Genomic DNA, 15,805 nt, shown 5'->3' with positions numbered 1-15,805 from the left:
TATATTCTTTAAAACAAAAGACCATTAGCAGGCGGTTTAATCAACAGAAATATGCATGATTTGGTGTAGGTAGATGTTGTCAAGAAATAAAGTTGTACGGATAAATTCCCCTTGCGTTGATGCGTTATGGGAAGTTCTTATTGTGTCATTAAGTCAAAGATAAATCCACATTACACAGTTTAGCTAAAAAATAAACAAGATGTATATGACAATGTGTTAAACAAGGAAATAGTGACTTTACTTCCTCAAATGGGATGTATTAGTTTATCTGAAATATACTCAGCTGACAGAAACCCTTCACTGCATTTTTTCTAATATCATAAGGGCATATACATATCTAAACTGCTATTTTTGAGTTGATAGAGTAATGGTGCTCACACTTATTTGTTGAGGAGCTTCGACCTGCTCTTGTAAAAGTTTATCAAATTAAAAAGTAGAAATCAAGATGGTCCGATTCATTTAAGGAATGCAATATATAATTACAGCTACTTCCACGGACAAGGGGCCCCGAGTGGCCGAGTGATCTAAAGCGCTCGTCGTGGGATCGAGTCTAGGATTCAGCCAATGTGGGCATGTGAGAAAGCTTGCCAGTAGCTTCTCGTAGGTCGGTGGTTCTTTTCGGGATTTTCCCGGGTTCTTCTTCCACTATTAATAATAGCCGCCATTTATAGCATATCGTGTGGTGAATAATGGCGTTAAACCCTACAACAAGAACAACTTCCACGGGTAGCAAATGGACAATACACAAACATAATATTTGCTGTCTCCCCCACTCCCGCGAACCTTTCTTTCCATCTGTTCGGATGAATCCCTGGACAGGCCTACAAAATCTACGCATGAGGCAGATGCACACCACTCAAGAAACCAATGTATCAGCCTCCAGTAATTTATTTCCTGCTAACGGTTTAAGAAGAGAAGTGGTTAACGTTTCAAACGAAATATGTGATATCTCCTCAAATCTCGTAGGGATAATGATTACAGATACAAATACAAAATGCAATTTTAAGTACATATTAAATAACGAAACTATAGGAAAGTTGTACAGACGTGACGTCCGGCAATGGTAGCAATTCATGAAAGGTTCATTTTAACTGAAACATGCGTAATCGTGTAGAAAAATACGTACATTATGACGTTTATTACACTTAATTAATTCATTCATTCTTTTTACATTCACGTATGATAATGCCTGCGTTTCGATGATTGGCATATGCTACAGGCGGCGTTTTTGGAGATAGATAGATAGATAGATAAACAGACGGACAGACATGTAGACTGGCAGACAGACATACAGACAGACGGATAGATAGATAGATAGATAGATAGATAGACGCGTATGTTTTAACTTTTAATAACAGTTTTCTGTGATTGACTTAACTGAATCATTTCATGTTGTCTTTCAAAATCTAACATAGAGCTTTCATTAATGCCTAATGGCATAATAGACGTATCGTTCTTTGCAGACTATACAATCTCACGACCTTTTCCGAAAATGTAGTATTCAAGTGTTTCCGCTATATTCCTGCAAAGCAGGAGATGTGGATGATCTGGTTTTAAATCATACGGGAAAAAGAAAAGCTATTCCAAAATATAAGCATTTTTATTTCGTTTGAATTACAAAAGGTCAAACATCATATGTTGAATGTTGAAAATCAATTAAATAAAAAATTGCATCAGGTTGCAAATTAAACATTAATTTATAAGTATAATAACCCAGATTTTGTAAACAGCTAATTACGTTTGTAGCTAGAGTAAAATAATTGTAACGCTCTCTCAATCATTATCGACTTGTAACTAAATGGATGGGGTCGGTACACGTTTGGGTAATTTGCCTTAATAATACAACTGATCTCTCTTACAAATTCAGTGTTAGCTAAACGTTCTACAGATTGTATTGCCATGCAAATTTACAAGACTATCGATTTTATTCTTTACATTGCATTATTTTGATTCGCAGTATTTCTCTATGAATTATCCATTTATTAAGTAATAAAGAAATGGAACCAAGTTCAAATTCACATTTCAATACGTCAGTTATCCTGCAGCAAAACAATATTGTGGCGATTTAGCAGGTTAAATATAAATGTTTAAAAAAAACTTTGTAAAGAAGCCAAACTAGACAAACATAATGTATGCATTAAGTAAAAAGACTCTAGTAATGCGCAACTTGCATTGTAAGATGTTACGAAACCTATCTCGTTTTAGTCATTAAATTGACGTTTCTAAACAGAAGAAATAAACGTTGATTTGTATAGTATTTATATTAATATTCAGATGTTCAAGACGCAATGTTCTTCATATTAATCATAATTGCTGACGCTGTTAAGAACAACGCCAACATAGACACCAACAAACACTGCCGCGAATACAATGCTACAGACTCCCACGATAATGCTTGCCCGTACCATTTGGCGTGCGCTGTTGGCGGCGGCATTTGCGGCAAACATATCTCCACGTGCTGCAGCATCATTGGCCTGGAATAATAAATACATTTTAAAATCAAACACTACTGCAATCATGCATAAATATTTGCAGAAGACAAGGCCGATTGATAGCAGAAATATATTTATGCATGTATAGATCAACATGAACTAGCAAAGTAAGCCAGCAACATCGGCAGACAGAAGTTGAAACTCATATAAGCAAAATTAAAACCCTACAGATGGATCAAGTATTCCATAATGACAATGTATTATCTCTAGAAAACGTGTTACGTGGTGGTATTGTTGGAGGAGTTGGTATTTCGATTAATTATTAATGCAATAAGTCTTTTTTGATTTCTGAATCTAATATTTTCGTGATCAGACAGGCTATCATATATAACACATCGCAAGTGCGGAAATGAACGAGCTTAGCATGGAGTTTATCTTTTGTTATGCATGTTTATTTTCTTTTATGGATTTCTTAAACCGGTAATTAACAACACAAGGGAATTACTTTCAAGCAAATCTGTCGATTCAAGGCTACGTGTTGACAAAAGGTTTAAAATGGCGTAGGTGAAAATACAATTAATCTTTCAAGGAAATGTAGTTGATGTCAGTGTACAAGGTGTTTAGATATAATATCAGACACAGAACATTTTGTCAAAATGGCACAAATACAAAAAGATAATGAAAAATTATTATATGATGGTATGAATATATCATATGACACGCTGATATGGCAAACAATCTGTTATATGGCAGCTTACGTATATAAAGTGCGAGCATGCACACATTGGTTGAGTAATGTAGTCATTTGCAGACTGAAACTATAATAACAGACACAAGGGTGACGATTACAATGAATGGTAAGCTTTCTTTCACATCTGATATCACAATATTCTGGAACAGACTGTTCGAAGAATTAAGAACAATACCTGATTTCAAAGAATTCAACAATTTGATTCGGACATGGTCAGTATACATGTACTTTGTATCATTCGTTTAAGTGGTCATCATCGTCATCATCGTCAACCCAAGAGCTCGTTGGGACACTATTAGATGACTTAACAACCAATTCTCTCCGTCTAACTTTGATCACTACTTCCCTTGTGAAATCTCTAAACCCCACGCCAGTCCACTCTTAAATATCTTCCCCCCCCCCCCATCCTATCTGTCTTCCTCCTCTTCTGCAGCCTTTCACTCTGCCTTGCAAGATTGTGTTCTTGCCAGTACATATGATCTTGAGACATGACAGTAACATCTCTGTTTTCGTTTTTTAACAGTGGCCAAGAGGTTTTCATAGGGTCCGATGAATCCTGTTGTATACTACTTTGTTGGTTACAAGGTCCATGCATGTTATGTCCAAGACCTTGTTTCCCAAGCATACAGAAAATGGATATGACAATTAAGCTCATCAACGTTTGTTTGGAACAAAGAGAAATTTTGTTGTCCTTCCATATTAGTCTCAACCTTGTTATTGCTTATGTTGTCTGGGCAATCCTGATAGTAGTTCCGGTTTGGAGCCCTCACGTGTGATAATTAATCCCAAGTTCTCTAAGCCTGTGACTGTTTCCAGCTTTTGTCTTCTTACCTTTATTTTCGCTCTGATGCCATTGGTGTTGTTTGTCATCAGTTTTGATTTTTCGGCGCTAATCTCCATACCGTATGCTGTGGAGATTGTATCGAAGCTCTCAACCTATTCAGCCAGTTCTTTTGCATCTTCTCGTAAGACATCAATATCATCTGCGAAGCAAATGTTTGTAATTGTTCTTACTCCGATGCTGACAATGCCATCGTGGTAATGTAAAGCATACTTCATGATCCTTTACAGGAAAAATGTTGTTGACAGTATATATCCCTGTCTGACTCCAAAAAGCTCCTATGCTGTCATTGATGAGGACAGCACTGGTGGGTATATCACAGAGGTGCTCAACAACCCACACCTAGTTTGAGCTGATGATATACTTCCTTATAATTGCCCATGCCATACATTGTCAGCTGTCTTCTTGAAATCTATAAAGACATTGTGTTGGATTTGCTGATGCTGAAGGTATTTCCCGCAAAAGAGTTCAAGATTGAAGATTTATTATGTGGTACTCCCTCTTGCTCGGAAGCCGGATTGGTATTCATAAATAATTTTCTCTTCTTGAGGCTTTTGTCTGCTGAGAATTATCTTCAGCATGACTTTCCTTGTGTGGATGAGCACACTGATGACGCTGTAGGTTTGGCATAGCTGTAAGTTTCCTTTGTTATGGAGCACGATGTCCAGATATTGAGTCCATGTAGTGGGCAATTTTCATTTTGCCATATCCTGTTGCAGATTGTTGTTAGGAATGTGACTATATTTTCTTCTTCTCCTTGAATGAGCTTTGGAGGTATGTTTGTCAACGCCAGCTGACTTTCCGTTCTTTAGTGACCTAACTGAAGTCTCTACTCCCATCGAAGAATGGTGTTGTGATCAATTTACTGCCTACGGGCAGTTTAGTACTGTTGTTTCTCATTGGGTCTCATGATTGTACATTTCTGAGCAGTATTTTGTCCATCGCTTCAGGATCTCTTGATTTTTGTGAGGCATTTTCCTGGTTTATATTGGATTAGTTTTCCTTTGTTTCATCGATGTGAGGTCCTTCAGCAGTTGATATACCTTCCTGCTGTTGTTTCTGTTCCGACTGTCGTCGATTTCACAGCATTATTTTTCTACCCAGCACTCCCTTGTCTTTTCCATGCTCTATCAGGTCATGTTGTATATCGTTCTGTACTTTGGCTCCCTCCATGATCCCCTTTTCCCTTTATCAGTTCACTTCATTTGTCACATAGTTCAAATATATCTATTGGGACCCAAGGTTTGTTGACGTTTATTGTTGCATTGTGCATGTGAACTATATTTTAACCTGTCTGTTGAAATGCGTAATAATTGTATGGTAAAATAGAATGTCTAGAGCTCGTGTTTTTTCTGTTACCCAGACTACTGATCCTATATTCTATCTTGATTCTTTTATCTTGTGCTTTAGCACAAGCCGCACCAGTTCATGTTTATATATGCTTAATATTCAATTATAAATATTTGATTTAATCGATATTTTATTTATTTTAATTGTTTGTTTGTTACTGTTAAATTTTTTCATTCCACTACATGTTATTGTAATGTAATTTTATTTACTGGGTTTGACATTTTCCAGAAATTCATTTTACATGACTCTTTGTCGTAAACACTAATAATAGCTTATTTTCGTCTAATGCTGACCTATTTCCTGACCTTGATTCAGAAATTAGTAAGAGTTGAAGTAAACAATTTTTTAAAATTCTTTCTTGTAGTATATTCATAAAGTGAAATCGATACTTGGAGTACTTGACATATTACATGTCGCAATCGTTTCAAATTCTTTTTTCCAGACGATTGACCCTCATCTGACTAAGTCTTACTAAGTCTTAATATCGATGTTTTGAAAAATAATAGTCATTTTTGCCAGAAAACTTGAGAAGTTAACGTGTGTTATGTTGTGAACAGTTTGAACTGAATTTTTAAATTTGTCTTCAAATTATTTGAATTCAAAGAGACAATTTTTCCCTGGAAATATTGGTAGTCTAAATTGGACAAAGATAGTTATCGAAATTAACAAAGAAGTCAGAGACTGGAAAATTATTTTCTGTGATTTAACAAAGAACTGTTGACACATCAGTACGACAGTGACTACAACATACGCCATATCTTTCCATTTTGGATTTTATAAAGTTTCGAACTTAGTTTCATAAGGACATTTTATTGCTAGGACTTCTACTTTTTAATTCTTGGATTATTCTTGAATTATTTTTGGATTTCTTTCGAAAAATCGAATATCCATTTTCTCATTTTTACCTTGTTTTTCTAGAAAAATAAATTATTTGCTAAATTTTGATAAAGTTCGTTTTCTTTATTCTGTTCTTGTTGCGTATTGTAAGAGCCTAAGCTTAACAATTCCAATAACTACTTATCTGATTCGTGTAAAAATTTACACCACTACCAATAGCCCCAGTTTTATGCTTACGTAAAGACACTGATTAAAACTGTAATACATTTATGTCACTTTCACAGAACATTTTATAAATAAAGCTATTTCTGAAGGGAGGGGTAATTTGTAATGTATTTCTGATGATGTACCAGCAGTCTGATATATGATATATCCGGAGCATACTTTTTGACGCCTTCAAAGTACGTGTACTTGAACCAAACTCGGCATACATATTAAACAAGTAATGTAGAGGTGTATTTCGATAGATATAACTTTTTGCAATCAGTATCGATTAGATTACGACGGAGACAAAGGACATAATAAGTATGATATAATTTGAAAATGCTGCGCCACATCACTATTAAGAGCTGGATCGATTACTATATCGATAAAAACAGTTCCGAAATTTTTCAGTAGGTATAGAACAAAGACAATTTACAAATTAAGCTTGCACAATGAATGTTTCAGATGATGTTTTCGTGTCATATATGACAGTCTCAAACGTAAATGAAGATATTTCATTTTTAAGAACAAATGTCACGCGCGGATTGATGAAGGGAACATAACTGCTGTGGGGTTCCTGTAGCAGCTTCACAGAGTTGGTTATATCCGTCAGACTTCCGTCAGACTTCAGATCTGCTTATATTTAAGCTTCAAAAAGACCAGCCCACAGTTTAACTCGGCATGAAGCGCCGCACATCTTTCGTTTGTCCATTAATTTCGGGACCGAAATTTGCAATCAACGTTCACCAACGCCAGATTTATTTTCCTCTTTCTCAAAAATGATTATCACTGTGATGAGGCATTTAATGGCTATTTAAACAATCGTATTCTTATATTTAATCAAGCGTTATTCCTCAATATGTGTACCGTTGGTCATGGAGTCTAATATGCATATGGTAGTGAATGAGCGACACGGAATATCAAATATCAACGGCCAATTTGCATGATTCGTGTTGGAAAATTATTATACACATGTTCGTAGATGAGGACTATATTTTGTTATTTGTAGTTCGTCTTTAGGCATTTCTAGATGACGCATCCTCAATGATTAAACAAAAGTATAGTAGAGGCTCGATAGTTTTCACACATGTATAATGCTAATCCTGATGGTGAGAGAGACATATAGAGCAGACAAAGGAAGAGTCAAATGTCAGGAGAATAAGAAAATTAAATAACCTAAACATGAAAATACGGATTAAAATAACATGCATAAGGGAAAATATATTTCCTAAATACGAAAAGAAAGAAGTTTCAAAAAGTGATATCGCCATTGTGGCGATCAATGCGTATCGCCACGATAGGGCATTCATTTTCTCCCATTAACATTTTCAATATTTAATATATTTCTTATTAGATTATGCACAATGTTTTGTGATCATTCCTGTGTTATTCTTATTACGCAGCTTTTTGTACATTGTTTGTAAACCTATCCTAAAACACGGACCTGAAAGTTGTATTATAAAATCCACAACCGGAAATTAGTGTTACAGTTCTCCGCGTTTTTCCATAAATTGGTGATATATATTTTCTGAAACTTTGGAAAAAAATAGTTGTGTAGAAGTGTAATGTGGACACCAATCTGTGCAGACAATGTTTGAACGCGATACTAGTATCGTCTGGCTCTAGTCCAATATGATAGTATCCTAACTTAGGTCTTCGAAAGTGTTTACCTGGCACACGTATTTCTACCTGAGGATTATTTAATCCCATTAAAACGTTCAATATGTTTGATCATCACATACTTTTTTATTTGGACAATTAAAGTTGTCAACGGTAAGTAAAATGATAAAGAAATGTTATTTCTAGTAGAAGCAACAGCCTACTCTACAACATAAGGTGTATGGTTATTACGCGGATGCACGGGCAGGTCAAAACTTTACTGTATACAACGTGCAAGGTACCAACCGCTATAACAAGAGTACGACATTGCAAGGGAAAAGTTATCTGAATTATACAAATGTAATGGAAGTAGAATGTAGACATTATTTTTTTTTATTAAGTACTAGCCGTCCCAAAATAATGGAGTTGGAATAAACAATATGGATAAAATAATCATCAGCTAGATAGTGAGTGTGCCTGGTAAGCAATTACGACCATCGGAGTTTAGGTACTTGTCATAATGAACCAACCGGTAATAGTAATAATACCAGCACTCCTTGAAATAGCAACAATATTACGCTAGCACATTGCTATCTAAGACAACCGCTAGTGTCCCTTATCTTTAAAAAGCTTACCAGCACAATTTATGTCATCTATATGCTGTGGAAGGGGAAGTACTATTACAACAAGTAGTAGTATTAGTAATAGCAATACCTCGTGAGCCTTAATGATGGCTATAAGTCCTGTAGGCCAAAAACAGCATAGACATGCCAGCCAAGCTGAAACAGTGTAATCGGGAGGTGGCGCCTGGTACTGATACGAAACCGTCTGCGGTGATTGTACAATCTGAAAAAAGAGGGAGAAAAATGTTCACTAACACCGGAATATTTCCAATTATATTTAATTGCCTAGAAAATGTAAGCTAGTTATCAGGATATTTTCATCAGTTTTTGCTAATTTTTAAAATAGGTACGAAACTTAATTTGCTTTCGCAAAATGACGATGCTGATCATACCGGCTACAATGAATTCCTTCTGCAAAATCAGGAAATACAATAAGGATACAAACACGCCCTCATAATTTATGTGGATTCTGATTGGACAAACGTCAACTAATTGTTATAGTAAACTGTCCAAATCTTGAGCCTGTTGTGACTTCGCAATGAAATGACACGACGAATCAAATATTTTTTTTTATACCATATTTGCTCGGTGCTTGGTAACGTACTGTCACAACATTTATATGATGATATAACAGTAGATACATCCACAGCATATCATAATTCAGCCTTAACGTCTTAAACAAGATTCTCGTCAACATACTCAAGACACTATACGAAAACAATTGAAAATTATTTTTGTTAACAAATTGGTTAGATAATAAGCAAATCATAATGTTTAGCTCGTTATTAATTTATTCTATATTGTCACACACTTGTGCCCTTAAGCATACAAGTTTGTTACTACATAATACAACGTTAGAGTCTGTCTATAATGTCAAAAATATTAGATACAGGTCACGTCATACAAAAAAGAAATCAGCAATATGTGAGTACCTAATTTACATAAGATTTATTAGGGAACAAGTATGGGTTAGTCTTATGTTACGTGTTTAGGCTCAAATAAACAGTAACACAAGAAAAAGTGAAAACAACAAGCATTGAAAAATATATAATTTATTTCCTTGGAACAATACTGTTAAAATGACAAAATATGAGAACTTACGATTTCCAGAATCAAATCCCAAAACAATACAAGAATAATCCACGAATAAAATGTTTGAAGTCGTAACACTGAAATGCCCTAATGATTCCAAGTTCGAGTCCCGACGAAGAATCCAAGATGGGAGGCGATGACGTATGCTGTAGTCTATACTGTTTTGACGTCAACAGTTCATTGTAGAAACATAATAATTAATCCTGAGGTCTTGAAAATTCAAATTAAAATTTCAAGAAATTTCCTTGTTCAGGAGTTCTGTATGAATACAATAATATGTCCAGAGAAACGAATTAATCTTTCAGAGTCCAAGTAATCAGAAGAAGAATTAACATATAACTCAAAAGCTTAAAATCTTCAATACTTCAGTTCTTGCCACAACAGAAGAAAACAACTTGACATAATGTGTTTAAAAGACCGGACTCTCTCTCTCTTTCTCTCTCTCTCTCTCTCTCTCTCTCTCTCTCTCAACTTCACTATTAATACTAAGTATTTCGCAATTTCGGAAATGCGTAATTGCGAAATAGAGGATGTCACATAACTTATGTATGTCCTTGATGAGAACCAATCATTTTACTCCAATAAAAGGTTGCTTACTTAACCCTCAATCAAGGCTAGGAACTAAGTCAAAAATGGAAACAATTGTTTCTATTATTAGGTATCTAAGGAAAACTCAGGTCAAACTGAATTTTCTGGAAAATATGAAATTCCTTGCAAACAAAATGACCTTACAGTGACATGCATAAAGAATAAAAAGACTCCAAAACCCACAAACAATCAAAGCAAATCAAACACAAATCAAATAAAATAAAAATTAAATAAAATATATGTAACAGTTAGTAACCACTATTTTACACTATTGGTACTGAGTGGTCTCGCCCAAAGTTTATCGGGCTCGCAAGCTAGCCCTGAAGGTTTTCGGCCAAGCTTTCAGTATCCTATTGTACAAATCACTCTAACCTATCAAGGTAAGTTTACGTGCATTAATTCTATTTCCCACATATATAGCATTAAACAAAGCTACGGGAATTCAACCATGAAAAGAATGTCTGACCTAGCGCAGATATCTAGAAACACGAAGGAAACTGAGGTTAATTTGCATCTTACAATATGCCACATAAACACGTTTCTGCTGATGATATTTGAAAACATCAAAGGACAATACAATATATTAAGCAGAACGTGTGTGTATTTGCTTATTATTTTAATATTACGGACATGATATTTTCTTGTGTATTTTCACTGATGGAAAGGCCCTAATGGTTACATTCTGAAACCGACCATACAACTTGTGTGCTATGTGTAGGAATATAAATATCGCTCCAGTGCATATTTATTTTGGTTAGGTCATGCATAGCTTGTTTACAGTTTTGCGGCTTGAAACACAGAACAGTTTAATCCACCAAGATTAGGATTTACATGATGTTACAGAAAAAAGATTCCAATTTAAAAACACAATGGCTGATTCCATTAGCAAACAATTGTAGTATATACCTAAAACGTGTGATAATTGAGCTAAACATCGGTGCTAAAGTTATTTAGCTACTGAAAGAATAACTCAAAATAAAAGTGTGTATCCTTAGACTGGTCAAAGGAGACATGAAATAAGTATTCCATTGTATTTATGACATATAGTGCTTGCATTATATATATGAAAATTGTAAGTAATGATACGGGTCCCTGTGACGGTGGGTCGCTGCTTTCAATTATTACATTTACTCGTATGCGTCTGTCTGCGTGTGTTCGAGTCCAAGGCTCGGCTAGCGTGGGTACGTGGGAAAGCCTGCCAGTAGCTTCTCGTGGGTCGGTGGTTCTTCCCTGGGTTTTCTGGGTTCTTCCTCCACCAGTTATACTGACCGCCATGTATAGCCTATCTTGTGCTGAAAAATGGCGTTAAACCCTACAACAACAACAACAACTACTACTCGTATGCGCTGACGTTACAATTATTACATCTACGCATATGGGCTTACGTTATTATCCAGGTAGATGTTACCCCGTGTATATCAATCCATTCAATTGCATTGAATCAAATATCCTCTGTTTAAATGCAGTCCCCAGAACTGACCACCCATGTTCGAAGGGGCCAGTTATTCTAAGAATCAAAAATCTAAATCATTATTGCTGTAGTACAAGCTTTTATTAGTGGAGAAAGAAATGTATGTATGATAATGTGTAACGGATACAACTTCCAACTACTTACGGGTTAATTGAACCATATCTTATCAAAATTTTCTAGAAATGTCTTCGCTATACGTTTGCAATATTATCTATAATACTGAATATTTCCCGTCTTAGAGGACTAGCTGGTATCATCAGTCTTAGTGATCAGACAAGTAGTTTAAAGTGTGATTTACCCTATCATCTTATGCTGTCACTAAACTTTGTATCAAATAAGTGCACCGCAAAATTGGAAAGATGCTGAATGGAAATAAATATTAAAGCATGTGTTACAAAAGACAAAATAGATTTATCGAAGTGATACCACTTCCAAATAAAGAATTATAAATATTATATGAAGATTTTAATAGTAACAACGGATTTAGGAACCGAAATGCAGTAATTAGTGCAAATTGTGATTTGCTATTTCAAACAAGGTGTTGTCACTGCATTTATTGTAATTGCAAAATGATCATTTAAACATGATAATATTACAGTTTAAGGAGCTAATCGTACCAGGCAAAGCTATCGATAGATATAGACTGTGATAAGGACGCATTTTACGCTGGACGTATCTCAAACTCAAAATAATCATTGTACATACCACTGTATTCTGCGTATTTGAGAAGCCATAGTTGGGTTGTGGCAACTGTGTTATCGGTTGAGCGTACTGGGGGGACATGGCATAAGCCGCATTTTGGTTGTTCTGAGGTGGGTACGAATATTGGTTGTTCTGCGGAGGGTATTGTTGTCCTTGAAATGAACCCGTTGCTGTGCTATAGGATGGTGGAGAGTCGATAGTTGGTCTGCCTGTTGAAGGCAGAATTAGAAGATGAATAAAATAGTAACAAAAGTGAAAGATTAGAAGAACTTCTTTGCCTCGCAATCGGAAATCGCCATGTTTATATTAAATATCCATCACACTGTAGCATTAGTTTTGTTGTGCGTGAGTGAGAAGAGGAATATTATTGCCGAATTGATAAAAGAATCGGAGGGCATAAACCAGAGACCGTTAAATATATGAAGTGTACTCGTACTATAACCTTTGAAAGAAAATATTAAAAAAATTCGTTTTATTTATATTTTGTCAAAAAATATATTTTCACTTTTCACTCTCTCGCGGGGACCCCAGGGGGAAAGGCGAAAATCTTTAAACCATCTATTAAAAACGTTTGGTAAATTCTCTGAGTTTCGCAAAAGACCTTTCTTTAAGACCAAACATGAGTCAGGTTTTTGTATCACATGATGCCCATGGTAACGTCATAACTTGTTAGTATACCTGCTAGATACAGAAACACAGTTTCAAGTGTATTATTGACAAATAACACAATAGTCTTGCGATACGTATGGCTACAAATTAGAATGTATAAATGCCGACTTATGACAAAACAAGTGGATAAATTGTGGTTTATTGACATTGTGCGAGAGTGGGAAGCGGGAATATAAGTGCAGAACTCGTACAAGCTTCATAGACAAAATAACAACATTGACAACACCTAATTTGCTGATATCAGTAAGAAATGTTACTACAACAAATCCCCTCAGGTAACCCCATTGAAAGTGGGTCATGCGATGTGAGGATCAGAACAATATCATGTGGATCGATATCAAAGTGTATTGTAAAGTATTATGTACCTAGCACTGACGGTATACACAGACAAAACATACGAATATGTCATCGCATGGTACATTTCACTATATCATGAAACAGGGAAATCAGCTTGCAACTTAGAATAAAAAGCCTGAATTGTTTTGCATGTAAACAAATTATGTTGAAACTTAATTTACAGGTTCAAAAATACTAGTTTACTAGTTTCAACTGACTGAGGTAGCTTATTTTCAGCTATGAGAAATTTGTCAGTCATTACCGGCATCATCCTAACAATCGTTCCCCTTAAGGAGCTGCCGTAACGTTATAGTTAACGTTCGCAACCTTTAAGTCAAACCAGTTGTATTACAATTCAGACATAATTGATCACATTCGTCCAAGAATACCACTGTAAATTTCAATAAAATAAGAACTATTCATTTATTTTATATGGGTATCTCTTACTTTGTTTGTGTCACATTCATCAACTGTATTCACCCTACCGTATCCCTTTATATCATGGCAGCTCAAACAATAATAGATTTGACTTACATTGGTTATTGCACTCATTCACGTATAGTTGTAATTTCCCTGCAATTTTTCAGCTAATGCGTGAAACATGATGCTTGTGTACTTATTACGGGAAATACTATTTTGGTTCTAAGTACGTGTGTCTAAACCTTTTTGCTTTCGTAATATATGCAATAAGGTATTTATACAACCAATGTTTGCCGGTTCGAATAGTGTCCCGATACGTTTGAGTCGGTTGTAATGACGCTATGAGCAAGGTACTTGAGTTCCAATGCCTCGGCAATATACAGCCTTTTACGTGTGTAAATGTTATCTTCAACAAACAAAATAATCAACAGCAGCATAATTATCAATGTCATCATCATTACCATATTCTTCTTTTCCAGTTCTAAGATTCTAATTTTTACATGTTCATCAATTTATTCATCTGTTGCAGTTTTTTTGTTTCTTATATTTAAGCATTTTTTTAAAAAAAATACATTTTAACCATAATGATTGGTTTTTACCATATCGATTCCTGAACCGCTTGGAGTTAATCAAGAAACATTGAAGCTATGTTGCCTGGTGGTGACCATTTGCGATATTTTGTTCCGGGGTGGACTTAGGATGTTGAACATTTTCTTGACCAATCTGCATATATACAGCCATGGCCGGAATAATCATCATTTACGTGGCGGATTATGCACAGTGATGGTGTACTATTTTCTGGTGACGGTGGTGGGATATGGGGGAGGCGGATCAATAGAAGTTGGTATAAGCAGTACAAATCGTTTGACTATGCGGTAACGAATTACTGCAGGTCTCAAGTTAGAACCAGTAGTAGTAGTGGCAATAATATTATCTAGCTAGATATAGATTCGGCTTCCAAATATGATGCCTGTGTTTTGTCGATATATTTTAAGTTTAGAGATAATAAAACTGCCAACATTGTGTCTACCTTACCCTTATAATGCTACTACTGCTACTACTAATAAAAAAAAAACAATAATACTAATGAATGTTCTGTTATATATATAATAAATAAGCGCGGGATCAGAGAATATTCATATAAATGTGCAGTGAAATCATTATAACGAGACCCGTGTCACTGCTGATAATGAAGATGACATTCCGGTCGATGAGATGCTTGGTGGGAGTGTTCGTATCCCGGTTGTAATCTTGTAATATTTCACTGATTTGAAACTTTATCAAATATTTTACTCGGGTAGTAACGTATTAAATACCTATATATGAAATCGAGACTACAAACTGTATACAGTAATATTCTATGACATCTACATTGAAAAGATTGAAATAATGAAAAAAAGCTGTGAATGAAGATACATGCAACTTGACATTATTATGGCGCTTCGAACCTAATATGCTTAGATATTTGTATCCTATTAAAATGACCTAACGTTGATCTATGTGTAGATATGTTAGTTATTGAAAGTGTTACTCTCGTACATATAATATGAAGGCAATGATTCAGTATTGTTACACATTACTGTGCGACTAATCACACTTGTTCACTGTCTCAAGCTTTTAACTGTTCCTTTCTTATGAATTATGCTATTTTTTAAAGTGCAAGTTAAATGAAAATAAATATTATCAAATAAATATTCACAAAGTCCTTTAAACGTCCTTACCTTTCTCGGCCATTTTCAATATATGTTGTGAAAATAAAATCACCTGTTATCTTAATGTGTTTATCACATGCTAAATTCCTCTCGACACACCTTGTATTAGTATTACGAATCGAGGCACATCGGGGGGATGAAATTTGTACCTGATACAAACATGACAAAAGAAGCTTTA

At 35.1% G+C, this 15,805-nt stretch overlaps 1 protein-coding gene across 1 annotated transcript; it reads right to left on the bottom strand.

Annotated features, from left to right (window-relative positions):
* Window positions 1–1,579: 1,579 nt before the first annotated feature.
* Window positions 1,580–15,770, bottom strand: LOC149776772 (uncharacterized). The gene is made up of 4 exons (XM_089941447.1): window positions 15,637–15,770; window positions 12,494–12,699; window positions 8,729–8,860; window positions 1,580–2,474 (listed from the first exon to the last, which is right to left on the bottom strand). The coding sequence occupies exons 1-4, from the start codon at window positions 15,647–15,649 to the stop codon at window positions 2,301–2,303; spliced, it is 525 nt and encodes a 174-aa protein (XP_089797573.1). The 5' UTR covers window positions 15,650–15,770; the 3' UTR covers window positions 1,580–2,300.
* Window positions 15,771–15,805: the final 35 nt, after the last annotated feature.

The sequence above is a fragment of the Sinohyriopsis cumingii genome, chromosome 18 (assembly GCF_028554795.1).
Source record: "Sinohyriopsis cumingii isolate HCF-2022 chromosome 18, ASM2855479v2, whole genome shotgun sequence".
NCBI classification, from domain to species: Eukaryota; Metazoa; Mollusca; class Bivalvia; order Unionida; family Unionidae; genus Sinohyriopsis; species Sinohyriopsis cumingii.
The sequence above is the reverse complement of the archived record's forward strand: the minus strand, read 5'-3'. Positions and strand labels throughout refer to the sequence as shown.

What these genes read in the sequence shown, in the direction of transcription:
- LOC149776772 (XM_089941447.1), bottom strand. An exon ending in CAAATACGCAGAATACAGTG is followed by an intron (nt 8,861 to 12,493) that starts GTATGTACAATG and finishes CTCTTTTTTCAG; the next exon opens with ATTGTACAATCACCGCAGAC. An exon ending in CCATCATTAAGGCTCACGAG is followed by an intron (nt 2,475 to 8,728) that starts GTATTGCTATTA and finishes TTATTATTCCAG; the next exon opens with GCCAATGATGCTGCAGCACG.